Source organism: Mesoplodon bidens (genome assembly GCF_964165515.1).
Source record: "Mesoplodon bidens genome assembly, chromosome: 2".
Taxonomy (NCBI): Eukaryota; Metazoa; Chordata; class Mammalia; order Artiodactyla; family Ziphiidae; genus Mesoplodon; species Mesoplodon bidens.
Genome location: NC_138177.1, coordinates 56,352,430 through 56,378,908, shown reverse-complemented (window position 1 = coordinate 56,378,908; position 26,479 = coordinate 56,352,430). Strand labels below are relative to the sequence as shown.

Below are 26,479 nucleotides of genomic sequence, written 5' to 3'. Positions count from 1 at the left end.
TCTTTTTCTATGAGTTTGTTTGTATGTTTGTTTGTTTGTGTGCTTGCTTTTGAAGTATAACTGAGCTACAACACTGTTAGTTCCTGTTATACAACATAGTAATCTTTTTCTATACATTTCAAAATGATCACCATGATAGTCTAGTTATGCTTTGTCACCATTCAAAGATATTACTTAGTTATTGAAAAAGTTGCATCCTTTAATGTTTAGGTTTGTTTTAGTGAATTAGACTTGCCTCTCAGTTTCTTTTTAATTGTCCCATAGCAGCACCAAGGCTAATTGAGAAGCCCAGTTAAATTGTTTATTTTATTCTTGTTTCCTTTACTCAATTTAGGGAGAACAGTTTTGGTGCTGACTGTATTTATTAGAGAAAGGTACTGAATGGGTAACTTAGCGAACTGTATTTCTCCTTTTCACACAGAGGAAAAGGCATTCTTAAGTTTTCTTTTGTAAATACAAGAACAGATCTCAGTCTCTAGACTTTTAATGTGACATCTTTTATAGCATTTCCTAGGTTAAATTAATGTTTTATATTTATTTTTTCTCAAAGTGGAACCCTATTTGTTTACCCATTACTGATGACAGATGCACCGCTTTTAAAAAAATGCTGTTTAGGGGGCTTCCCTGGTGGCGCAGTGGTTGGGAGTCCGCCTGCCAGTGCAGGGGACGCGGGTTCGTGCCCCGGTCTGGGAGGATCCCACATGCCGTGGAGCGGCTGGGCCCGTGAGCCATGGCCGCTGAGCCTGTGCGTCCGGAGCCTGTGCTCCGCAACAGGAGAGGCCACAGCGGTGAGAGGCCTGCATACCGCAAAAAAAAAAAAAAAAAAAGTGCTGTTTAAAGTGAAATGGAAAATTGTCAGAAATAAATCTTACTTTCATAGATTTTATTATCTCTTGGTATGATCATAGCTACAGTGTAACAAAAACCTTTGAATTTCAGATTATGAAAACTGAGCTGCTGTGTTTGTTTGTTTGTTTGCAATTTTCTAAACATGTTTTGGTATATTATGATTGATAGTCACAAATATCCCAAGACATAAGGACAGTAATTAGTATTTGCACTTAATAGATGAGCAAATTAGGGTTCAGAGAGACTTAATATGCTTAAGAGAGCTTCTTAAGAGGACTTAATTAAGAATTAAGAGAGCTCTGTCCTCTGGTGTTTTTTTCTACTAAACATATTATCCAAGAAGAGAATGTGCTCAGTCACTTTAGGGAACCAAACCAAGTGAGAGCATTTTATTATTCTATCTCATTTCTTACCTTATTTTGAAATAAATCACACATACAAAAAAGTATGTACAACGTATATTTAATAGTTTAAATAATAATTGTAAATCAAAACTCATGTACCCACCATCCAGCTAGAAAGAGAACACTGCAAAATCACAGAACCCTGCTTCCTTCTCTCAGATGGTTCTCCCTGATCAAAGCCTTAATACCCACCCAATGGAAACCACTGTTTTGACCTTTGTGATAATCATTTCTTTGCTCTTTATAGTTTTACCACCTATATATATGCCTCCCTAAAAATATTGTTTAGTTTTGTTTGTTTTTACTTCTTTTGCTCAACATTATACTGATGAGACTCATTCATGTGGTTGCATGTTTTTTTCCTTTAATTGCTATACAGTTGTCCCTTGACATCTTTGGGGCGTTGGTTACAGTACCCCCTGCTGAGTACCAAAATCCTCAGATGCTCAAGTTCCTTGTATAAATTGGTATAGTTTTTGCATATAACGTATGTATATCCTCCTATATACTTTAAATCATCTTCAGATTACTTACAGTACCTAATACAATGTAAATATTATGTAAGTAGTTATAAATAAAATGTAAATGCAATGTAAATAGTTGCCCTTTCCATGCTCTGAAATGGTTAAGAGCTATGACATAAGAATTTTCTGTCTTCTGAGGGTATAGCTTTAAAAGTGCCATAAGTCCATCTGAACCTGGAACTTCTTCCAGGAATAGAGTTTTCAGAATATTTCCAATTACTTACATGGTTATTGTCCTATCAAAGTTTTCTACCTCTTGAATCAGTTTTGTTAATTTGTTTTCCATTTAATTTATTTTGCAGATTCATTAGTATCAGTATAAAGAACCTTTATAATTTTTAGTATCTCTGTGTTTAAAATTTTATCTTTATTTTATTCTTACTATTGTGTTTGTGTTTATATTCCCCTTTTCTTGCCAGAAGCATGGCTTTCTTGTGCCTTTCAAGTGGTTGGTACATTTATTTTTATTCTTCTGTTTAATAATGAAAGCAGGGCTTCCCTGGTGGCGCAGTGGTTGAGAATCTGCCTGCTAATGCAGGGGACACGGGTTCGAGCCCTGGTCTGGGAGGATCCCACATGGCGCGGAGCAACTAGGCCCGTGAGCCACAACTACTGAGTCTGCGCGTCTGGAGCCTGTGCTCCGCAACGAGAGGCCGCCATAGTGAGAGGCCCTCGCACCGCGATGAAGAGTGGCCCCCGCTTGCCACAGCTAGAGAAAGCCCTCGCACAGAAATGAAGATGCAACACAGCAAAAATAAATTAATTAATAAACTCCTACCCCCAACATCTTCTTAAAAAAAATAAAATAAAATAAAAAAATAATGAAAGCACTTAAGGCTATTAATTTTTCTCTTAGTGCAGGTTGGCCACATTCCATAAATTGCAACTTTCAGTGTTCCCATTGCCATTAACTTGAAATGCACTTTTTGAGTCAGATTTTGTGGTATAATTTATTTACAGAAACTTTTCTAGGTACACAGTTCTAGATATGCAGTTCAAATTTTGACAGATGTATACAGTTGTGTAACTACCACAACAATTATGATATAGAACATTTTCAAATCACTCCAGAGTTTCTTCAGGCCCCTCTAGTCAGTCTTTCCCCTAACCCCTGACTAGTACTGAACTGATTTCTATCCCTATAATTTTGCCTTTCCAAAATATAAATGGAATCATACAATATGTAGCCTTTTGAGTATGGGTTCTTTTGCTTAACATAATGCTTAGCATAATTCATCCATGTTGTTACATGAAGCAGTCGTTTGTTCCGTTTTACTGCTGAGTAATATCCCAGTATATGGACCATAGTTTATTTATCCGTTGACAGCTTCATGGACATTTGAATTGTTTCCAGTTTTTTGGGTTTTTTTTTTTTGCTATTATAAATAAAGCTTTTATTGTACGGATCTTTGTAGGACATTTCTTGGGTAAATACCTAGGAGTAGAATTGTTGGGTTGTGTGGTAAATGTATGTTTAACTTTGTAAGAAACTGCCAAACTGTTTTCTATAATGGCTGTACCATTTTACATACTCACCGGCAATGTATGAGTTGTTCTTTATCCTTGCTAGCACTTTTTATTGTATGGTTTTGTAATTTTAGCCTTTTGAATAGTTGTGTAGTGGTATCCCATTGTGGTTTTAATTTGCATTTCCCTAATGACAAATGATGTTGAGCATCTTATAGGCTTGTCATCCAGATCTCTTCTTTAGTGAAATGCCTGCTCTAATCTTTTATGCTGCCTTTTTTTTTTTTTAGGTTTTCTTCTTGTTACTGAGCTCCTTATATATTCCAGATACAAATACTTTTATCAGATGTGTATTTTGCAGATATTTTCTGCCAGTATGTGCCTTGAATACAGTATCTTTTGAAGAACAGAAGTTTTTTTGTTTTGATGAAATATAGTTTATCAATTTTTTTTTCCTTTTGGGGTTATATTTTTGTTTTTTATCTAGGAAGTCTTTACCTAACCCAAAGTCTCAAAGATTTTCTCATATATTTTCTTCTAGAAGTTTTATAGTTTTTATATTTAGCTCTATGTAATCCATTTTGAGTTGACTATTGTATATGGTGCAAGGTAAGAATGGAGGTGTGTTTGGATAGCCAGGTGTTCCAGCACCATTTGTTAAAAAGACTATCCTTTCTCTGTGAATTACCTTAGCATCTTTGTTGAAAATGAGTTGACCTTATCTGTATAGGTCTATTTCTGGATTCTGTTCTGTTCCTTTGGTCCGTGTATCTGTTCTTAAGCCAATAGCACACAATTTTGATTTCTGTAGCTTGGAATTCTGTAAATCTTGGCATCAGGTAGTGTGAGTCCCCTACCTTTGTATTTCTTTATTTTGGATGTTCTAGGTCCTTTGCCTTTCCATACAAAATTTCGAACCAATTTGTCAGTTTCTACAAAAAAGTCTGCTAGGATTTTGATTGGTATTTGCATCTATAGATCAATTTGGAAAGAATTGACATCTTAATAGTATTGAGTTTTCTAATCTATGAACATGGCATATCTCTCCATTTATTTAAATCTTCCTCAATTTCTCATCAGTGGTTTTTAGTTTCCAGCATACAAATTTTGCTCATATTCTGTGAGATATTCCTAGGTGTTTCATTGTTTTTGGTTGCAGAATCATCCCTTTGTATCACATCTGCTGATTCAACCAACCACCAATGACTCAAAAAAGTATTCCAAAAAAAATCCCAGGAGGTCCCCAAAAGCAAAACTTGAATTTGTCACCTGCCAGCAATTATTTACATAGCATTTACCTTGTGTTAGGTATTAGAAGTAATCTAGAGATGATTTAAAGTATGTGGGAGGATGTGCGTATGCAATTTATATGCAAATACTACATCTTGAGCATCTGTAGATTTTGGTATCCACAGCAGGGAGTGGGGGGTCCTGGAACCCCTGCGGATACTGAGGGGTGACTGTATTGTAAATGATTTTGTTCTTTTAGTTTCCATGAGAGCAGTTTTGATTTCCTCTTTGACCATGGAATTAGTTTAAATAATGTTTTTATCCCCTTTTTTCTTATTCTTCTTTTATCCCATTTATTAAGATGTAACTGACATACATCACATACATAAGTTTAAGCATAATGGTTTGACTTACAAATATTATGAAATGATTAACACACTAAGTTTAGTTAGCATCCATCATCTCATATAGATAAAAAGAAAAACAAGAAAAAATTTTTTTTGCTTATGATGAGAACTCTTAAGATTTACTGTAACAATTTTCCTATATATCATACAGCAGTGTTAACTACAGTCATCATGTTGTGCATTAGATCCCTAGTACTTATTTTTCTTATAACTGGAAGTTTCTGTTTTTGACGTGATAAGCTTTTTATATTTGTAGATGGAATTTTTGTTGTTGCTAACCTTTTGTTATTAATTCCTAATTTTAAGGTTTCTTTGTGGCGCAGTGTAGGATAATTTTTTGTAAACAGTTCGTAAAACTTGAAAAGACGGTATATTTTCTATATAATATAACATATATTAAGTAATACAGATAAATATATAATATATATATTATGTGTTAATATAGATTTCAGTATAAAACTATATGAAATCTTATTGATACTACTCAAGTATACTATATCTTAAATTAGTTTCTCTTTTTGATCTGTGAAGTTTTGATATTCATTAGCTTCTCATGCCAATTTATATGTAACCATTTTAATTTAAAAATCTTAATGCTATCTTGTTCCACAGATAGAACTTTTATTAATGTAAAAGAATCCTCTCTCTTATTTAAAGCTGTTTTGGCTGCAAGTTCTTTATGTAATATTAATATTGCCTCTTGTTTATTTTTCTTTCCACATATCTATCAGGTCTTTGCCAATTTTGTTATCCTCAACCTTTCTCTGTCATTTAGGTTTGATTCTTATAAATAGCATATAATTAGATTTACCTCTTTAGACTTAATCTGAGTCTTTTTTAGTAGTGTAACTTATTTACATTTATTGATGTAACTGAGTTCTTGTACTTCTTTTATAAACAGTCTTATTTTAGACTGTTTACAATGTGTCCTTTTTTGTTTCCTTTGTTTCATTACTTTGTTATTTTGATCAAGTTTTCACTGTTCCTTTATTCTCTAGTGAACTAAAAAGATTTTAGCATGGTAATTAAACATTATTCTTACTTTACCTACCTCTATATTTAACATATTAATATAAGAACTTGTGTATCTCTATTAAGAATGAAAAGTATGGTGGTTGGAATATTGCAAATTTTAGCAGGCTTAAATTCTCCTCTTTTCTACTCCCCTTCATTCCCTCCTCCCCCTGTATGTTGTTAAAATAATCTGAAATTTAATTACCAGGTTTTTTTTTATACTACGCAGTTATCGTATGAAATTTTTTTAATAATATTTGCACTGAACTTCACAAACACATTAATGGTTACTTAAGTGTTAACTGTTTTGTTGATTTCACAGCTTATGAGTATTTCTTCAATATACCACATCTTCCCTGAAGTTTTTTGTTCTGATTTATCTTTATCTTTCTTGTGGCTTTTTTCTTTAGTTCTTTTTAATTGAAAATACATGTTATTAAATATTTGTCTCTCCCACAAAGAATTTTTTCCCACTGTGCCTGAAATCTGAGCATATTGATTTTAATTAAATGGATGTGGTCAAATAATCATTTTTTCAAAGCCTGGGTGTATTTTTGAAAATATTGAAATAGAGCAGAAGAAAACAGTTCTAATGATTTAACCTTTACAAGGTAATAGCTTGTTGATTTCAAATTTAAATTTTACTCTCAGTCACCAAGAGTAATTATTTTTCTTCAAGGTTTTCCTCCCTCCTTCTTTTCTTTCTGCATTCTTTCCTTCCTTTCTTCCTCTCAGCCAGTCTTATCACTGCTGATTGATTTTTGAGTTTTGGTATTTCAGGTGCAAATTGTGTGCATTCTATTGCTATTTTTACGGGTGTGTTGGTAGGTATTATAATTCCCACCTGTAATCAGATATTCCAGGTTTAAAGCAAATACTTTCATTCCAAATGTCTTAAAAACCTGAAGGAAGGAAGGGCCTAAATCAAGGCCCAAGTATACGTATTATTGTTAAGGTAGTCAAAAATAATTTCATAGGAACAAAAATATTTTTTCATCTGTTTGTATTTCTCTTTGGATTTTTTTATATGTCTTGCTATAATATCCATTTGTGTTGATCAGTATTAATAGTTTACACTATTCTGGTGTTATTGTCTTATCTGAAGAGGTTGATTTATGCAACCTGTCTATTACACAGCAAAAGATTATTTGTTCTGGGTATTCTCAAAGGCATAATTTTATTTTTGACTCGATCTCTCCTAAGATTTCTGATTGTATCTTACCTGATCCTAGGAGGAATGACAAGTTAAACATGAGAATTAGCTCTTTTAATAATCTTTTTTCTTTTTGTAGTTAGTACAATGGAGACAAAATTTAGAGGTATTGTGTCTCTGGCAGAGTACTTTTGTTTATTTCTTTTAATTGAAATATGGTTGACATACAATATTATATTAGTTTCAGGTATATAACATAGTGATTCAATATTTAAATACATTATGAAATGATCACCACAATAAATCTAGTAACCATTTGTCCTCATACAGAGTTTCTACAGTATTATTGACCATGTTTCTTATGCTGTACATCACATGCCATGACTTATTATATGACTGAAAGTTTGTACCTCTTAATCCCCTTCACAGAGTACTTTTAACATGACATTTTTCTTTATTTTGAAGATTATCAACTTTTTGCCATGCTTTTCTGGAACACATCCCTAGTGGCCAGTCCCATTCTAGAGTAGAGGAGAAGCCCCCATTTAGGAGCTGACCCAGAAAACAGTAATTCAGGACAGAGCCTCGGTTGAGCAGTGAGTTAAACCAGCCTGGAGAGAGAAATTCAGACCAAATAGTCAGTGACAGTGACAGTGGTGGTGTGTGAGAAAGGGGGCTCCATTTGAAGAGTTAGATTTTTCCTTTTTGTTCATTTGAAAAATGGTCGTGGTAAGAACAATTTTGTAATAGGTAACATCCTTGAAACAGAAACTTGAACCATATTTCATCGTTGAAATATGACTGATGTGCTATTTCTGGGGAACTTTGATGTGCTCCGTTAAGCTTAGTACATTGAATTAATGGACCTTTAAACCAGTATGTAATTACAGGGAGCATTTTAGGTATCCAATACTGTGCAAAGTGACAGAAATGAGAAGATAACACTGTAGATAATTTTATAGATTTTCTAACTCTTTGTTCAATTATTTAAATGGTAAATCTTTTCTTCTTTAAAATTATTAATATCATCTTATGTAACATGTCTCAACCTTCTTGATTATTCCAAAAAGTTAAATGTCTGTTATACATAGAGCACTTTATAAGACATAATTTTGAATATGTGTAAATACAGGACATAACCTATGGGGCTATTTGGCTAATAATTTTATTCCCAAGTACAAACCAACAGTTACAAGGCAGAACAATGTAGGCAGTAAAAAGTGGATAAATGGAAGTAGCCTACGTATTTAAATAAATAAATTAAAACTGTAATATTACCTAATGGCAATGACTTTTTTTTTCTTTTGTAAAAAAGCTTTCTTTTGAACTTCAAAAATAACATCTATATCTGCTTTTATATCTTCATTCCCTACTCTTTCTTTAACACACTTGCTTATAGGTCTGTTTCCTTATTACTTTGCTTAGTTACTTAAAAGATCACCAGTGTTCTTCTTAATGCTAAATTCAGAGCCTTTTTCTGCCTTTAAATCTTTCCTTTTGATACATGGGACACTGTCAGCCTCCCCCTTCTTTGGTCCTTAACTGTCCTCACTTACTCTTCCCACTCTCTGAACTGCACCTTCTCTGGATTCTTCACTCCCCCTTTTCCTCAGAGTTGAATCTTTGAGTTGAATTCAGTCTAAGCTCTTTCTTCCATTTCTTCTCTGCCACTCTGAGGGCTTCCCTTAATATAAGCACATGCGTCCTCTAACAATCTAGTCCTCTTACCTGAGCTCAGTTGCTCTCCAGCATAGTAACTTGCAGAGGTTGTGAAGTGCTTTGACTCTCAGTAGCTGTTTAATCTTACAGACAATAGATGTCACCGCCCACCTTTTATTTTAAACTTCACTTCCTTTCTTTGCCAATATATTCATGTGTCAAAATTCAAATGCTTCAAAAGGCTATATATTAAAGTATTTCCCACTTTTCTGCCATCCACTCAGCTCCTTTGCCCAGTGGTAACCAGTGTCTAATTTTTTATATGTTTTTCCAGAGGTGTATAAATTCTGTATAAAACTTTACCCCCATTTTACAGACAAAGAAGTTGAGACTCAAAGATTTCAGATCACAGCGATGGTGAGCGTCAAAGCCAGAATTCTAATGAGAGTGTTCCAGTTAAAAATCTGCGACATCTCAGATTCCAAATGCCTGGTGGATATTTCCTCTTGGACTTCATATCTCTTCCTGTTTTCTGTTCTTACTCAAAAATTAGTTTATCCACATAAATTCTCAGTCTTTGTAAATGGAACCAACATTCTCTGGTCATCAGTTTTGAAATTTTATAATAATAATTGAATCCTTCTTGTTCATTCCCTCATATACAGTCTCCTTCAAAATGTCTCTCATATTTATCCTCTACCTCTCCATTCCTGCCACCAAGTTCTAGTTCAGGCCATCACCAATCACCACCTTCCCGGATTACTGCCATAAGCTACAGGATGGCTCCTTACCTCTCAACTTTCTTTGTTAACTTGTTCTGTTTACCATTGCCAGAATAATCTTCCCAACACGTTAGATGACGTTATTCCTCTCCAGTGGCTTCCTTTTTCCTTTCTCATCCTGTTTAAATTACTCTGCCTAACATTCAAGGCCCTCTTTAATCTGGCCTAATCTTCCCTACTCAATATTTCTCTCTCTTAACCTTCATCCCGTTTGGATATATCTCCTCTTACCGCAAATAAACACTTCATATTCTGGCCTTATTGCCCCAGTTCTTGTTTGTATCACATAGACTGTCTTCCCTTCCATTAATTACTAAAAACCTAATTTGTGTTTCAAGTCCATTTCCATGCCTTCCACAGTAATGTTTGCTGCTGCTGCTATTTTTGTTATTAACTAAGTTTTTCTTTCAATTGAAAAAGTATACATGTACGTGATAAAAATTAAAATGAGTTCATAGGTGTGCAGTGAGCAAAATATAAGTGTCTTCCATCTCTTCCCTCAGTTCTCTGTAGAGGTGATCACTATTACTAGTTTCTTAGGTATCCTTCCTGAATTTTTTCATCCACACGCAAGCATGTGTATGTCCCATCTTTTTTCTGTACAAATGCAAATATACTCTATTCATGTTAAGAACTTTTTGTCACTTAAGAGTGCATCTTGGGGGGGCTTCCCTGGTGGCACAGTGGTTAAGATCCCACCTGCCATTGCAGGGGACACAGGTTTGAGCCCTGGTCTCGGAGGATCCCACATGCCACAGAGCAACTAGGCCCCTGCGCCACAACTGCTGAGCCTGCGCTCTAGAGCCCGCGAGCCACAACTACTGAACCCGAGTGCCACAGCTGCTGAGGCTCATGCGCCTAGGGCCCATGCTCCACAGCAAGAGAAGCTGCCACAATGAGAAGCCCGCGCACTGCAATGAAGAGTGGCCCCCGCTCACCGCAACTAGAGAAGAGCCTGCACACAGCAGTGAAGACCCAACGCAGCCAAAAATACAATAAATTTTTTAAAAAAGAATGCATCTTGGGGAACATCTCATATTAGCACATAAATCTACTTCATTCTTTTACCAGCTGTGTGGTACTCTCTCTTTATTCCCAGTCCCCCACTGATGGACGTTAGAGTTGTTTCTAGTATTTTTGTTGTTGCCATTTACATTGCTCCATTGACGAGTTTGTTAAAAAAAGTTGCCTTTGTGAACATAAATTTCTAAAAGAAGAATTTGGGGGCTCAGTGATATATATATATAAAAATTTTTTATATTTATTGCCAATTACCCATCAATGAGATTTATACCCTTTTAGCTTTCTATCAGCAGTGTGTGAGTGCCTATTTCCCCCACTCTGTTTTCAGTGTTATGTATTATTAAACTTCTTCTTGGCCAATCAGATTGGTGAAAGCAACTCATTTTAATTTAAATTTTTCAAATTATGAGTGAGGTTTAACATCTTATATTTTAAAAGCGTTTATATAAATTCTGTGAACTACTGATTTTTCTTTTGGGCTGCTTGCCTATTTATTACTAAGAACTTTTTATATATTAAGATTATTGGGCCTTTGTTGATCTTACATGATATAAATTTTTTTCCCCAGTTTTGGCACTTATCTTCTCACTTTTTCTTTTCCCATGTTAAATCTTAGTACTTTTTACAGTTTTGTTTTTTATTTGCCATAAAAAGGAAACAAGAATCAAGTTTTATTTTATCCAGATGACTGGCCAGTTGCCCTTGAACTGTGTATTGAATAGTCTCTGATTTGAAATGCCATTATCATATATTAAATTCTGTGTGTATTTGAATCTATTTCTGGGACCAGTTCTCTTTTGATTTCTGTCCACAAGTAGGAAAAACTTATTTTATTCCTATAGATTACATTTTAATATTTGGTAAGGCTTGTCTTGTTTGTCCTTATACTTTGTCAAAATTTTCTGCATATTTTCTGATTTGTAAACAGGTTATCTAAGTTCTCCCCTCCCCCCAAGATTCTGTTGATATTTTTATTGGGGTCATATTAAATTTACTATTTAACCCTTTCCGAAATTTTATTTTATTTTATTGAAGACTGTTTTCTTTCTTTTTTTTTTAAATTTCTTATTTTTTTGGCCACACCGTACGGCCTGCGGATCTTAGTTCCCCAACCAGGGATCAGTCGCATGCCCCCTGCAGTGGAAGTGCAAAGTCTTAACCACTGGACCGCCAGGGAAGTCCCTGAAATTTTATTTTTAATTGTTCCCCATGTCTTTCAATTTTGCTCATTTTCTGAAACTTTGTCTTTGTGAGAGAATGGGAGTTGGTTTAATTTAACAGGACAGTTATTTGACCATTTACATTACATGCAATAATGTTATAGAGTCCTAAGAGTAACTATAGAGGATGAGCCAAGACTCACTCTACTAGGAACACATATTCAAGGTTAACTACAGTGAAAAAAAACTAGCATCTTGATTTTGGTAATACTTCAGATTACCTTAGTCAAGAGTAGAGTAAATGACCTGAAATGGAGGAGGATAGATAGATAGCTCACTCACTTATTAGCTAGATAGAATGCTACACTCTCTACTATAAAAAAAAATACATATATATATATATATGTGTATATATATATATATATATATATATACACACACACACACACACACACACACATACATATGAACTAATATCTGTCAGGTAAGCAAAATATATTGGAGGTTCTGCTTGTGAGGACTAAATAGGGCATAATTCATAGTGATCTTAATAAAACGTCATTCATGATGACTTTTTTTTTTAATAAACTTTATTTTTTAGAAGAGGTATAGATCTACAGAAAATTGGAGACTGTAGTACAGAGGACTCCCACATACCCACATCCAGTTTCCCCAACTATTGATATTTTACATGAGTATGGTATATTTGTTACACTCAGTGAACCTATATTGGTACATTATTATTATTAACCAAAGCTCATACTCTGTTCTGATTTCTTTAGTTTTTACCCAGTCTCTTTTTTTTGTTCCAGATCCCATGTAGGATACAACATTATATTTAGCTAATGTGTCTCCTAAGGTTCCTCTTGGCTGTGGCAGTTTGAAGTTTTTTATCATGGAAAAAAAGATATAATTTTTCTAAAAAGCTAGAAAATTTAAAACGAGTAGACAATTTTAAGGTATACTGATGTTTTAACTTCTGTATTCCTTTCTCTTCTGCATTTCAGGCACTCTGTGAATGTGCCCTCCAGACTCCTTATGACAGCTTGAAACTTGGGATGTTGTCTGTTCTTTCCACGCTGTCAGGGACCATCGCCGTCAAACATTACTTCAGCATAGCTTCAGGTAAAGAGAAGAAAGGAGATTTTATATATATATATATATTAATATGATAATATATATAATCATATTATATAATAGCACGCTAATACTTTATTCATGTTGATATTTCAAGTCGTTTCCTCTGTAAAGCTTTAAATCAGGAAAGGTTTCAATTTCATATGGTTATATGTTAGGAATTTCTTTGAAAATGATTTCTTAACTAATTCCTAAGGTAATAAAATCTTGCATCTTTGATCTTAACTCAAGGCTATAGTTTTTCTCGATTTTCCCTTTTTTGCATTATATGTGGATGAAACAATATTTTTGAGGGTGCTTAAAATAGCTGGTTTGCTTTTGTATGTCTCTGACTTAAAATGCCCTTTGGATGTAAGTGTATTTTAAAGGCCAAGCGGTGGTGAATTTTAAAAGCAAATGTCATGTGCTTCCTTTTAGGCATATGTTATCCTTCTGGAAAATGATTAAAATAAAACTTTACCCCAGTTCAGTAATGCTTTCCTAGTTACCTGTTTAATATGATTTAACTCCAAAATCCGTTTGTTAATGCCCTGTGAGGAACTTGCTTACATAACAGACTTAAGGCTAAAGTTTTTTGTTGTTTTATACTCTTGGAATGATGCACAAGAAATATAACATTAGGTGGATGAGGAAGACTTTTCTCTTACTAACTTTCTACCTTTTTCTGCTATTGGTTGAACCTTTTGAACCCTGTGAATTTATCTTAGTAAATTGTTTCTAAGTAAAAAAATTGAAAATAATAATTTTATTCCAAAAACAATTGACATAGAAAAATGCTCACAAATATTATATTTTAAAGGTAGAAATTAGAAGTATCTACTTATCCTGATTATATATGAATTTTTAAATTGTATTGGTGTGCATGGGGGAAAAAGATTTTTTAAAGTATTCCCGAAAGTTAGTAATAAGGTCATGCTGGTTTGTGGGTTTGGGGATGATTTTTGTTTTTTTCTTTGGGTTTTTCTGGTTTTTTCCCCAAGTTTTCTTTAATATCTTGATGAGGAAAAAAAGGAAAAAAGTAAGTTCCAAAACATGTTTGTAAATTTATAGATGAGTCTGCATTGTCCATATCACATGGGCAAGAAAAAGAATGGAGAAAATTACAATTTCCATGGTTTTGTAAAGAGAACTCATAGGTTCATCTTTCAAATGTTTTGCCTATTTAAAAAGCACTGAGGTTTTACCTAAGCTAGTACTTTTATGTCAAGCTGGAAATCAATAAGGTGACCATATGTCCCACACTGCCTGAGATAGTCTTGGTTTATGCCTGTTGTTATTTATAATAGTGTCCTTTTCAAACCTCACAAAATATGATCGCCCTTGGTGTAAAAGATTGCAGTTGATAGGAATCATGGAAAAATCAGCAGGGGAAAGGAAGACAGGAATGAGAGACTCCGCTGAGAAGTTGAATGAGCTTTAATCTCCTGATTCTTCCTGAAGCTCACTCATTTATAACTGAGAGCTTCTCTACTATAAATAAAAACATTCACAACATAAACCTTATGTTACAGAATTTCAGGTGTGACTTTTAAAAGTTACTGCAACTGTAGGATAGAACTTAACATGTAAAGCACAAGGCTAGTGCATAACTAACAGGTTTTATGACCTCCATGGCAAGATGTTTAAAATCTTTAGGCTTCAGTTTCTTCTGTAAAAATAGTTGTTGAATCAGATGATCCCCGTGTCCTTTCTAGCTCTAAAATAATAAATTCTTATAGAAACCTTTTGCAGTATAACTATGTGCCAGCAATTGAAGTGGGAACAGCAAACTTAAAACTTTTGTTTCTCTCATCTCTTGAGTGTAAGGTTTTATTTGACAAGAAGCCTTGTAATGACTCCATTTTAATGAGAGACTATTTGAATGCCCAAGATACAATCTATAGTTGTTTTGGCTTTTGCTGTATCCTTTAGTCAGTTTTTATTAATATTTTTGTGGGAAAGTATATTGATTTTAGATTTTAATCATTACAAAACTGTTAGCATATACTTATTCTAGGTACCTTGACAGGAGAAAAAGAAATGGTGATGTATATTGATCATGGGGTAGAGTTAGAAAATTTTGTTGAAATTTATTGTTAGAGATTTTCTCTTGAAAATGATAAAAATGAACCTATAAAATGAACTGCTTTTGAACTCTATAAATGAATTAAATCTGTACTACTTTTCTCTTCTTGTTTAGGAAATGTGGGTTCTTCCCCTAGATCCTCTGATTTAGTCAAATTAGCCCAAGAGTGCTGTTACCATAATAACAGGGGCATTGCAGCTCATGGAGTGAGAGTCCTAACTAATATTACCGTCTCTTGTCAAGAAAAAGGTAAGTTTGATCAAGACTGATATTACGTATAAACTTTTAGATTGGAGTTTGACCAGAATCCTGTGTGTATTTGTTTTTTTAATCCCTTATTATTTTTAGCCTGTGTGCTTTTATCTATTGGTTGCCTCCTCCTGAATGTTCTTAGGGCAGATTTTCTCAAGACTGCTTAATCCTTTGGGGGAAAAAAAAATGAGGGGGCTTCCCTGGTGGCGCAGTGGTTGAGAATCCGCCTGCCAATGCAGGGGACATGGGTTCAAGCCCTGGTCCGGGAAGATCCCACGTGCCGCGGAGCAACTAAGCCGTGCGCCACAACTACTGAGCCTGTGCTCTAGAGCCCGCAAGCCACAACTACTGAGCCCACGTGCCTAGAGCCCGTGCTCCTCAACGAGAGAAGCCACCGCAATGAGAAGCCTGCACACCGCAACAAAGAGTAGCCCCCGCTCGCCACAATTAGAGAGAGGCCGCGAGCAGCAGTGAAGACCCAACGTGGCCAAAAATAAATAAATAAAATAAATAAATTTATTTTTTAAAAAAATGACTTTAGAATTGGGATTGCGGAATTGAAAGGTTTTATGGAACATTGCCCATTTCCTCCCATTGCTTACCTGTGCTTATAACTATCCAGTGGTATCAGTTTGTTCACCTGTAAAAAAAAACACCTAGAAAATTTAGGGAAAAAAAAAAACATATGAAGTTATCGAGTGGCTTAAATAACAAACAGTTTCACCTAGGGGCAAATGAATTAACAGAGCAATGCAAATTAAATTTTCATGGAGTTTATCTCTAGGTATCTATAGCATTAAATGATTTGCACAATCAATAAGGACGTGCATAGAAAATAATGCATATATTTTATTGTATTCCTAACGTCTTTTGACCTAAACACTTAGAGAAGTTCATGCTGGTGTTCAGAAATAGGAAGTGCATTTTGGATGTTTCATCTGTTTCAGTGCTTATTTTGATCTTTGTTAAGGATCAGCAGTCCCTCTTATCCCCACCAGGCTTCAGCATTGCTTGTTACTAGTGCCTTTGTTTTCCTAGCAATCTGACCTTCACTAGACATTGTTTGCCAAGCCCCTACACTAACTCAGGAGACATTTCTTTAAGTTGTATGTTGATTCTGATTTGAATAACTAATCTTGTTTTATTTTTCCATAGTAATAAGTATTTTCGACCATTTAACACAGCAAATTGCTGTATGTCCTCAAAGCTGACATATTCATTTATTTATTCATTCATTCATTCATTTATTTTTGGCTGGGTTGGGTCTTCATTGCTGTGTGCAGGCCTTCTGTAGTTGCGGCGAGTGGGGGCTACTCGTCGTTGTGGTGCTCGAGCTTTTCATTGCAGTGGCTTCTCTTGTTGTGGAGCACGGGCTCTAGGCATGCAGGCTTCAGTAGTTGTGGCATGCGAGCTCAGTAGTTGTGGCTCATGGGCTCTGAGCACAGGCTCAGTAGTTGTGGCACACAGGCTTAGTTGTTCCGTGGCATGTGGGGTCTTCTCGGACCAGGGCTCAAACCTGTGTCCCTGCATTGGCAGGTGGATTCTTAACCACTGTGTCACCAGGGAAGTCCCAAAGCTGACATACATTAACCTAAATGTGGTTAAGTAATTTATTCAGAACTTTCTAGAAACCTTAGAGAAATTTTAGCCCAAAGGTAGTGAAAAGATGGTATAGTACTGCTATTACATGAGACATCTAAAGGGTTCATTTCTTTATGACCTGACTTAAAACATTTATAAGATTAAGTGGGATCTTGATTATTTCCTGAAAGTAGTTCCGCTTGCGTGAGAAAGTTGCATCCTAGGTGAAAATGGACCTGCATAATTTATGTCTTGTTTGGAAGATTGACACATGCTACATGGTTTGCTAGTTTTTTCCTTAGCTAAGCTGGTGACACTGTTTCAGTTAGGCTTTATTTATACCTTTGTGGCTTTAGATCTTGGTTTAATGTATGTGTGTGTATTTAAAAAAAAATATTAGTTTCAGGTGTACAACCTAATGATTCAATATTTGTATATATTGTGAAATGATCACCACAATAAATGTAGTTAACATTCATCACCATACATTGTCATTGTAAAGTTTTTTTTCTTGTGATGAGAACTTTTAGGATCTACTCTCCTGACAACTTTCAAATATGCAGTACAGTATTATTGACTATAGTCACCATGGTTTACATTACATTCCCATAACTTATTCATTTTATAACTGGAAGTTTGTACCTTTCCACCCCCTTCACCCATTTTGCCCACCCCCAACCTCCTACCCCCCACCTCTGGCAACCACCAGTCTGTTCTCTGTATCTGTGAGCTTGGTGTTTGTTTGTTTGTTCTAGATTCCACATTTAAGTGAGATCATGCAGTATTTGGTTTTCCGTGTCTAATTCATTTCACTTAGCACAATGCCCTCAAGGTCCATCCATGGTCACAAATGACAGGATTTCCTTCTTTTATAAAAAGTGGCTAAATAATATTCCATCATGTGTGTGTGTGTGTGTGTGTGTGTGTGTATGTATGTATATATATATATATATATATATATATATATATATATATATACATACATACATACATACCACGTTTTCTTTATTCATACATCAGTGGACATTTAGGTTGTTTCTATATCTTGGCTAGTGTAAATAATGCTGCAGTAAACATGGGAGTACACATATCTTTTTGAGTTAATGTTTTTGCCTTCTTCAGATGCATACTCAAAAGTGGAATTGCTGGATCATATAATAGTTCTATTTTTAATTTTTTGAGGAACCTTCATACTGTTTTCTGTTGCGGCTGCACCAATTTATATTCCCACCAACAGTGCACAAGGGTTTTCTTTTCTTTACATCCTTGCCAACACTTGTTATTTCCTATCTTTTTTATTTTAAAAGGTGTGAGGTGATCCCTCATTGTAATTTTGATTTGCATTTCCCTAATAATTAGTGATGTTGAGCATCTTTTCCTGTACCTGTTGCCTATCTGTATGTCATCTTTGGAAAGAAGTCTGTTCAGATTCTCTGCCCATTTTTTAGTCAGATTGAGTTATTGTGCTGTTGAGTTGTATGAGTTCTTAATATATTTTAAATATTAACAACCTCTTATCAGATATATGATTTGCAAATATTTTCTCCCATTCAGCAGCTTGCCTTTTCATTTTGTTAATGGTTTTCTTCCCTGTGCAGAAGCTTTTCGGCTTGATACATTGTATATATTTTTATAATCTTCAATAAAGTAGTGGAAATATACAAGTCTAAAGATAGCCTTTGCATTTTAGAAGTAATGCCACATGTACTTTTTCAGGAAGGTTAGCTTTATGCATTGAAGTATTTCCTATAGACTCCTTAATGTTTTCTTCTTCTAAGTGTGTGTGTGTGTGTGTGTGTGTGTGTGCATTTAATCTTCTCTACTTGACCGCTAAAAAAAATTAGTGTTTTTCCTATAGACCTTTTGGCACTGGAACAAGATGCTGTCTTTGGCCTGGAATCCCTTCTGGTACTTTGTAGTGAAGATGATAGCCCAGGTGCTCAAGCCACTTTAAAGGTGAAAACATCAGTTATTTTAATATAATGCCTGTCTTCATTGCCTAAAGTGTGGATTGGCAATCTCTTTGTAAAGGTTCAGATAGTAAATATTTTAAGTTTTGCAGACAGTGCACTCTTTGTCACAACTGCTCAGTTCTACTATTGTAGAAAAAAAGTAGCCATGGACAATGTGTTTTTTTTTTTTTAAAAAAAAAAAAAAAAAAAAAGGAAGGGTGATGGTGTGGCTGTGTTCCAGTAAAATTTTATTTACAAAAACAGGCAGGATTTGGCCCAAGTGCAAGAGTTTGTCAGCTCCTGGCTTAAACAAATATTGGCCCTTGATCTTCACTTTGAAAACTAGCATTTTGACTGTTGTTATTCCAAAATATAGGCGAGGTAAAAATTTGAGCTTTGGCCTATTTTGCCATCAGTTGAAAGTATTTATTAAATTGTAATAGATACATATGATGGTCCTAGATAATGTAGAGTTAAATAGACAGAGCTCCTGCACTTTTGGAAGTTTATAATCTAAGGTAACACTGATAAGTTCACAAAGAACTGATGAAATTACTGCAGTCAAACTCATAAATGCGTAAGTGTGTATTAATTTCTAGCATATAGAAGCCCTAGTTTTAAGGGCTTTTCACTTTCACTTAATTATAGAATCATCTTAGAGATAGTTAAAAAATTTTTTAATGAGACTATTATTGGATTGAAACATAAAATATAATTTTTGGTGGTACAAAATAATTAAGAAAAGTAGAATTAATAGAAGTAAAAGGCCATTAAGTAGACATTGGAGAATGTAAGAACTATAACTTGTCTAAGGTATGGCTTGAGGGAAGTCATGACTTATTTTAGCATGTTAAGAAAAGGTATGATGTCATAATGATGTACAGTAAAGATACTAGTACCATTAAATAAAAGCTGATAATCAAGGGGTGGTGAAGGAAGTAGGCAACATGTGATTGGCAAGTCCACAGAATCCCTTTGGAACCACAATACATTTATTTTAAAAGTTTAAAAAGAAAGAAAGAAAGCAACCCCAAACCTTTCCCACCAATCATAGGTGTCAATAAAACACTGGACTCAGAACAGTGGGACATACATGGATGGTCAAGAAAAGTTCCTTTGTTAGAGGAGCTCTCCATAAGAGGATACTGATATTTATATAAGGGGTTGTAATACCAAGCAGAATGTCGCAAGTTCTCTGGTAGTCTAAACAAAAGTGCAATTCTAATTGAGAGGACAGAGTGGGGAGTGATTAATTTCAACTAAGGATATTAGGGAAGACTTGAACAAGTAGATGTCATATGAATAAGCCTTGAAAGACAGGGTAGAATTTCAGTATTGAGGAAGGATCATTTGAACCTGAAGGACCACTGTGAAAGACAGGAAAGCAGAAATGTACCTGTTATGTTGGAAGAATGATAAGTAGCCCACTGTGGCTGGTTGATGTAAAGGGAGATTAGAAAGTAGTCTGTTGCTCGATCATAGGGGATATCAAATGTCAGGCTGAGGAACTTTGGCTTGATTCTGTAGGTAATGAGATCTTAAAATTTTGAAGTAGTGACCATGCTCTAACTTTTGTTGTAGCTATTATTGTTATTTAAATATGTCTGTTATATACCAAACTTTGTTGAAGGCTTGTATATACATCTTTCACTGTTTACAATAACCCTAACTAGTGAAATTTGTATTCCTCTTATAGTCATGAGGAAATTAAGCCTCAGAGAGATAAAATAACTTGTTCACACACACTTAGTCAGTCAAGGGCAAGCTGACCTTAAACTCTGGGTCTGTCAGACCCTAAAGACATGATTATTCTTCCTAACACACTGAAAGCTACATGGTTGTAGCTTGAAGGATGGATTAATGGGCCCATCTTTTCAAGAGATTGGAATTAGGGAGACATTTATGTTGTAGTAGAGAGAATGAAAGGGAGCTAAATAGATGGGTATTAGAGACTTGACAAAAGTAGAAATGACTAGGTTTAGCAACCTGTTGGCTATGTTAGTTAGAGGACTTCTGGGTTTCTAGTTTTGATGGCTGGGATATTAGGGATGTGATTAACTGGCCTGAATAGAAGCTCTGAGACCAACTGATATTTAGATTTCTGTTGAGAAATAAGAGAAAATTAGAAGCCTCCTCCCCACTTCAGTGTGCTGAAGTCACCTAGGGCACCTTTTTTAAACTGCAAACTTTCAGTAACCCAAACACCAGAAAAAAAAAAAGGTTAATTCATTAAGTTTGGGATGGATAGGGCCCAAGAATCTATATTTTAATTAGCATCCTAGGAGATGCCGTTATGGGTAAGTTTACAAACCACACTTTTGAAGCAGTTCTTGAAAAGTAATGAAAGTGCAGTAATATGACATTTCAGTTTGGCATTTATTTGGCCTTTTCAGCATTATTCCTTATGATGTTCATCTCAAGTCTTAGACTGAATAGTCTTAGATTAAAATGAGTGTTTAATGTACCATCCTGTCTTATTATTTTAGTTTTAAACATGGCACACTTGCAGATCTTAATATGGGATTCAATGTCATGTGTTTCTTATGAAGAAAAATGTCATGCCTACAAAAAACCCTTTTCTTTGATTTTTCCTAGTAACTTGTAGAGAGTTACTTTCTTTAAAGCTTCACTTCATATGAACCTTCAGAATGTAACTGGTCCGTTTTCTATTCAATATGCAGATCGCTCTGAATTGTATGGTGAAGTTGGCCAAGGGTAGGCCCCATCTCAGCCAGTCTGTAGTTGAGACCTTGTTGACTCAGTTGCACAGTGCTCAGGACGCTTCCCAGATCCTGATGTGCCACTGCCTGGCCGCCATTGCCATGCAGCTGCCTGTGCTGGGCGATGGAATGCTCGGTGACCTCATGGAGCTCTACAAGGTGATTGGACGATCAGCCACAGACAAGCAACAAGAACTTCTGGTAAGGAGCCACTTTTTGAACCTGCTGTGGACGAATAGGATCTGGTCTAGTGGGAATTACTTTCAGAATTCCACAGGTTAAAGTAATTAGCTAAGACCAAGAGCATGCTGAAGTCAAAATAGGGTTGGGACCTGGAGCTCTTTACCATTTCCTCTTTTGGTATACAAAGCCCTATTTAGTTCACGTGGAAAACTGCTTTCTTCCTAAGCCCTGTCAAATCAGCTTAGTGTAGCCAAAGCCTTCAATCTGATATTTTTGTTTTATTACAAAGGACAAAATGAAAATGAAGATTTTTCCTTTTTTATACAAAGCAAATAAATAATGAACCAAACCGTGTATTGTACTTCCAAAAATGTAAGTTAAAAACCTAGTGATATCAATGACCATAAATTAACCCAATTCCTCTTTGCCAATCCAGGACCTCTTTAGCTGTTTAGGATCCAGTTTAGGTTTCAGTACAGTCCTGGGGCTGGGAAAGGTACATGCTTAGAAAAAAACAGAAGGTGTGGAAGCTGTACAATAATGTTTAGTTGAAAGTTCTCCTGGGCTGAGAGTAGACTACATTCTAAGTATGCATAACTTATATGTAAGCTTTAAAGTAGCCACTCCATATTGTTTGTGGTCATCTGACTTTATGGCTTGGGAAAAAAACTTAGTGAAATTACTTACTCAAGCCCATTTTATGTTTAATCCTGCAGGGGGCATTGTGTAAAAGATTGCCCCCATTTCATCATTTGCTATCAGGAATGGTTACCCAGATGACTAAGTGGCAGTGGTCATGGGAATCAGGCAGTTATCACAGTATGTATGGATCCTTGTATGTATCAGCTTTGGAATACTGAGAAGCAGTTAGCCAAGTTTAGTTTTCATTGAAGCAGCATTTTCAATTAATGTTTTTTATTGCTTTTTTTCTTAGTACTACTTTAAAGCAGCTTTAAATTATGAAACATAATATTCAAAAACACATAAGGAATAATATGATGAAAGCTTTTGCATCCATCACCTAGGTTAAGAAAAAAAGTGTTACTAGTACACTTGACTTGTACCCCGCTGTGTATCTCTCTGATAGTGTCGTCTTCCTTCCTATCAGGATAGGTAACCACTCTCCCGAATTTGCTTCTTGTCATTCCCATGCATGTTGTTATGTATTTACTACCTTAGTATATATCCTAAGTGATATGCAATATTTTTGGCATATTTTTAACTTTGTGTTCTCATACTGCATGTAATCTTTTGCATTTTGCCTATTTTTGCCTGTTTTGTGTGAATCGTCTATACTGATAAGTGTATTTCTAGTTTATCCACTTCACTGCTCTATAGTATTTCATTGTGTGATTATATCATAGTTTATCCATATTTATGGGCATTGTTTCTAATTATTTGCTATTATACGCAATGCTCTGAGCAAAGGAATAAAGTGGAAATTTTATAAATGTCAAAGGAAGACAAATTTTGTTCTTTTTTGATAGGCTCTAATTAGTTTTTCACCCTTTTGGGTAAAGTTATCTTTGACATTGCATAGAGTTAATGATTTTCTTGACTTTCTTACTTCTTGCTTGATGTTAGGTGAGCTTGGCCACTGTGATTTTTGTAGCCAGTCAGAAAGCACTGTCTGCTGAAGTAAAGGCAGTAATTAAGCAGCAGCTTGAAAGCGTCTCCAATGGATGGACTGTATACCGAATTGCCAGACAGGCATCCCGAATGGTACGTATTATCCTTCTGTGTGAACTGGGTTGGTGAAAATGGCAGATTACGAACCTTAGGTTGTGTGATTGTTACTCCTAGTCAAAACTAAAGATGAAGGTAGAAGTACTTTTTAGTCATGGGATTAAAAGATGATGAAGGAAAGGACCTAATTTTTAACATATACACAGAGAATGGTATATATGTTGTTATGGGGAAGTTCCGTGGGAATTCCAAAAATATGAGCTCTTTCTGGCTGTAGGTTGTTAGCAGCACTTTCATTTTGTCCTGTGCTCCCTCCCACCCACGTTGATATTCTCCCCTTTCAGTACACCATGTCGTTCTTCCCTTTCCCTCTCCAACTTTATCATTCTTATGTGGAAATGGGAAAGTTTCAGTATTCTGTTCCCTCTCAACCATATGGAAATCCTAACGATTTTTATTAATTTTGTTTGAGAGGAAATATAGAGTTTGGATAGTATAGAAATTCTTTGGGGATAAGTCCAGAGAACAAAATTTGAGAAGCATTATTCTAGGTGATTGAAGCACATGTTCACATTTTACAGTGTTTCTCAAATGGGAGAAGAAGCACTATTGACAGGATATTTCTTTATTAAACCCAGCTGTCCCAAGCATCCAAGCACTGCAAGACAGTGAGCATCCCTCGCCCCCAGGCATTAAAAGACATTCACATCCTCCCACAACTACGCTTCCCTCAGTCATTTCCAGAGGGCGCAGTGCTCCTCTTGGTAATCACTTGATGGAACTTAACTGGAGTTCTCCCCACCCCACTAAATAGCTCATACAAAATGACATACAATAAGTATTTATACTTTCTATATTTTGAACTAAAATTCTAGACATGGGTTATAGTTACTTCCATTCATTTTCTCTTTGGAACTGTTTTGGTAAAGAACTTCAGTCATTATGTTACATAAAAGCAGCTCAGCATGTTTTCTCTGAAGAAATACTTAGACTGAGTCTCACAGAGTTATAATGTGAGGAGTGATTGTTAAAACTTATCCAAGGTTTGGGTTTCTCTTTTAGCTGCTACTTCAACTAATTCAAGTGTAAGAACCTCATTATCCTCCCCCCCTTTTTTTTTTCTTAGGGTAATCATGACATGGCCAGAGAGCTTTATCAGAGTTTGCTGACTCAGGTTGCCTCAGAACATTTCTACTTCTGGCTGAATAGTTTGAAAGAGTTCTCACATGCAGAACAGTGTCTCACTGGGTTGCAAGAGGAGAATTATAGTTCAGCACTTTCTTGCATTGCTGAGTCTTTAAAATTCTACCACAAAGGGATTGCTTCCTTAACGGTAAGTCCTCTTAATTCTCCTTTGGTGATGATGACTTGTGTGACAATGGTCTCCCTTTTCTTTTTGGGCTTATCCTCTTTTAACCTTGAAAAACCTGCTGATATATATGTATTTGGCAGTATTAAAGTAATAAATAGGACATGGAAGTAGATCATTATCCCCTGCCCCACTTTTTAACATTCATAGATTGGTGAACGTTTATCATTTTGTTTTTATCAAGTATCAGGTACATATGTGAAGAGGATTGCTGAATCCATGCAGGAAGGATAAAGTGGAGATAGGATCCTCCCTTTCCAGACTCCTGTTAGTAAGACCCCAGCCTGGGTCACTGCTACCGTCAAACATAAACCCTCCACCTCATCTCATACCTGGCAACTACTCACTAAGAAACTAGAGTTTCTTGCTTTGTAAATAAAGAAGAAATTATGAGGGATGCTATTGTCTCACCTTTTATCCCACTGTGATATCCTCCTATTCCAAATTAACAGTCAGCCAGCTATTTCCTTTTTTTTTTTTTTTGCCAAGAAAGAAAGGGTGTGGCAGAGAGAGCAGATCCTTAACATTTCCTTGAAACTAGTTATATTCCTAAGAATCTGTTCCCTAAAATGGGCATTTTCTGTATTAATGCAAGGACTTTTTCCCCTTAAGAGTAAAGAGTTTATGTAATCAGCACTAAACATGTTTAAAGTATTGTCACATAACTTTAAAAATTGTATATATTTAGATAGGGCCATAAAACTTTTGCTACCTGTTTTATATTTATCACATAATCTAAAATATTTTTAATGGTGGGCCATGCAAAGAGAAATGTTTCAAAGTAGAACAAAGAATAAACAGATGTCACAAAAGAGACAGACTATTCAGATTACTGTGGGTACATATCTTTTGAAGAATGATTTATTGATTAACTGCCGTTTTAAAACAGGAATATAGGAATGGCTGCCCTCCATTTTAAGGGGTAGCATTGACTGCTGTGATTCTCTCCTCTTGATTACCCTAGGAAAAGATTGTTGTTGCCTATATCAGGCTAATAAATACCTCAGGAAATGAAAAAGTACAGTTATGGCCTCCAGTCATTAGGGTAATTTCATTTTCTAGTTGATGTGGAACAGAAAACTGTTAATCATGCAGTACAGTAAATGGTAAGAACTGTGAAACAGGCTCACAAAACAGTGAGGCAGATAGAATTAATATTATGAAAAATCCCATTGAATATTTAATAGTCTTTTAATGATTTGTGTGGTATGTGTGTTTAACGAGGCTTGGCAGTAATTAAGGACTGAATTCTGATGTAGGAAGAAAGTACCCATTTGACAGAAGGCCCTTGTCTTAGTCTCTGTTTTGCCATTAACACGGGCAAGGGCAGGTTATTGGGCCTCAAATCATCTTTTGAAATGGAGTTCCTTTATTCAACACTGTAAGCACTTGCTATGTGCCAGACACTGCTTTGAGGATAAAAAGAAATCAGGAAATGATTCTCCACTTGAGAATAGTCTGAAGGGGAAGGCAGTATGATCCATACAATCATTTGGAACTTCTCACATTTCTGATTGTACTATACTATCAGGGTTTTGTTTTGTTTTAAGGTTTTTAGAAAATCTGTTCATTTGACAAGTATGGATTTGACGGTAGCTTTCTGTCTTTTTAACGAAGATGATTTGAGCATTGCCCTTTTACTCTCTGACACATGAATGTTCCAATTTGAGCTTGTCAGCTATGAGGATTATACTTTTTACCTTCTTCAACCAAACTAAAGAGAAGTTAAAAATTCTGTGCTTGTGGGGCCGCTATGATGATGTTGGGTGCCTAATTTCCCAGTGCAGTGATTAATGATAGTTATCTTGCTTCTTAGAAATAAAAATTGTAAGAAGTGTTTGTATTAGTTTTCCATGCTGTGT

General features: G+C 35.3%; 1 protein-coding gene across 2 annotated transcripts in view; it reads left to right on the top strand.

The window, feature by feature from the left end:
- The window catches only part of INTS7 (integrator complex subunit 7), a 96,792-nt gene that overhangs the window by 27,268 nt on the left and 43,045 nt on the right, over positions 1-26,479 (top strand). For both annotated transcript variants that reach the window (XM_081254837.1, XM_081254838.1), the window contains 6 exons: positions 12,680-12,797; positions 14,989-15,123; positions 18,566-18,663; positions 21,341-21,580; positions 23,147-23,284; positions 24,375-24,581. In XM_081254837.1, the coding sequence (XP_081110963.1) occupies positions 12,680-12,797; positions 14,989-15,123; positions 18,566-18,663; positions 21,341-21,580; positions 23,147-23,284; positions 24,375-24,581 (936 nt within the window). The remainder of the gene's footprint in view (positions 1-12,679; positions 12,798-14,988; positions 15,124-18,565; positions 18,664-21,340; positions 21,581-23,146; positions 23,285-24,374; positions 24,582-26,479) is intronic.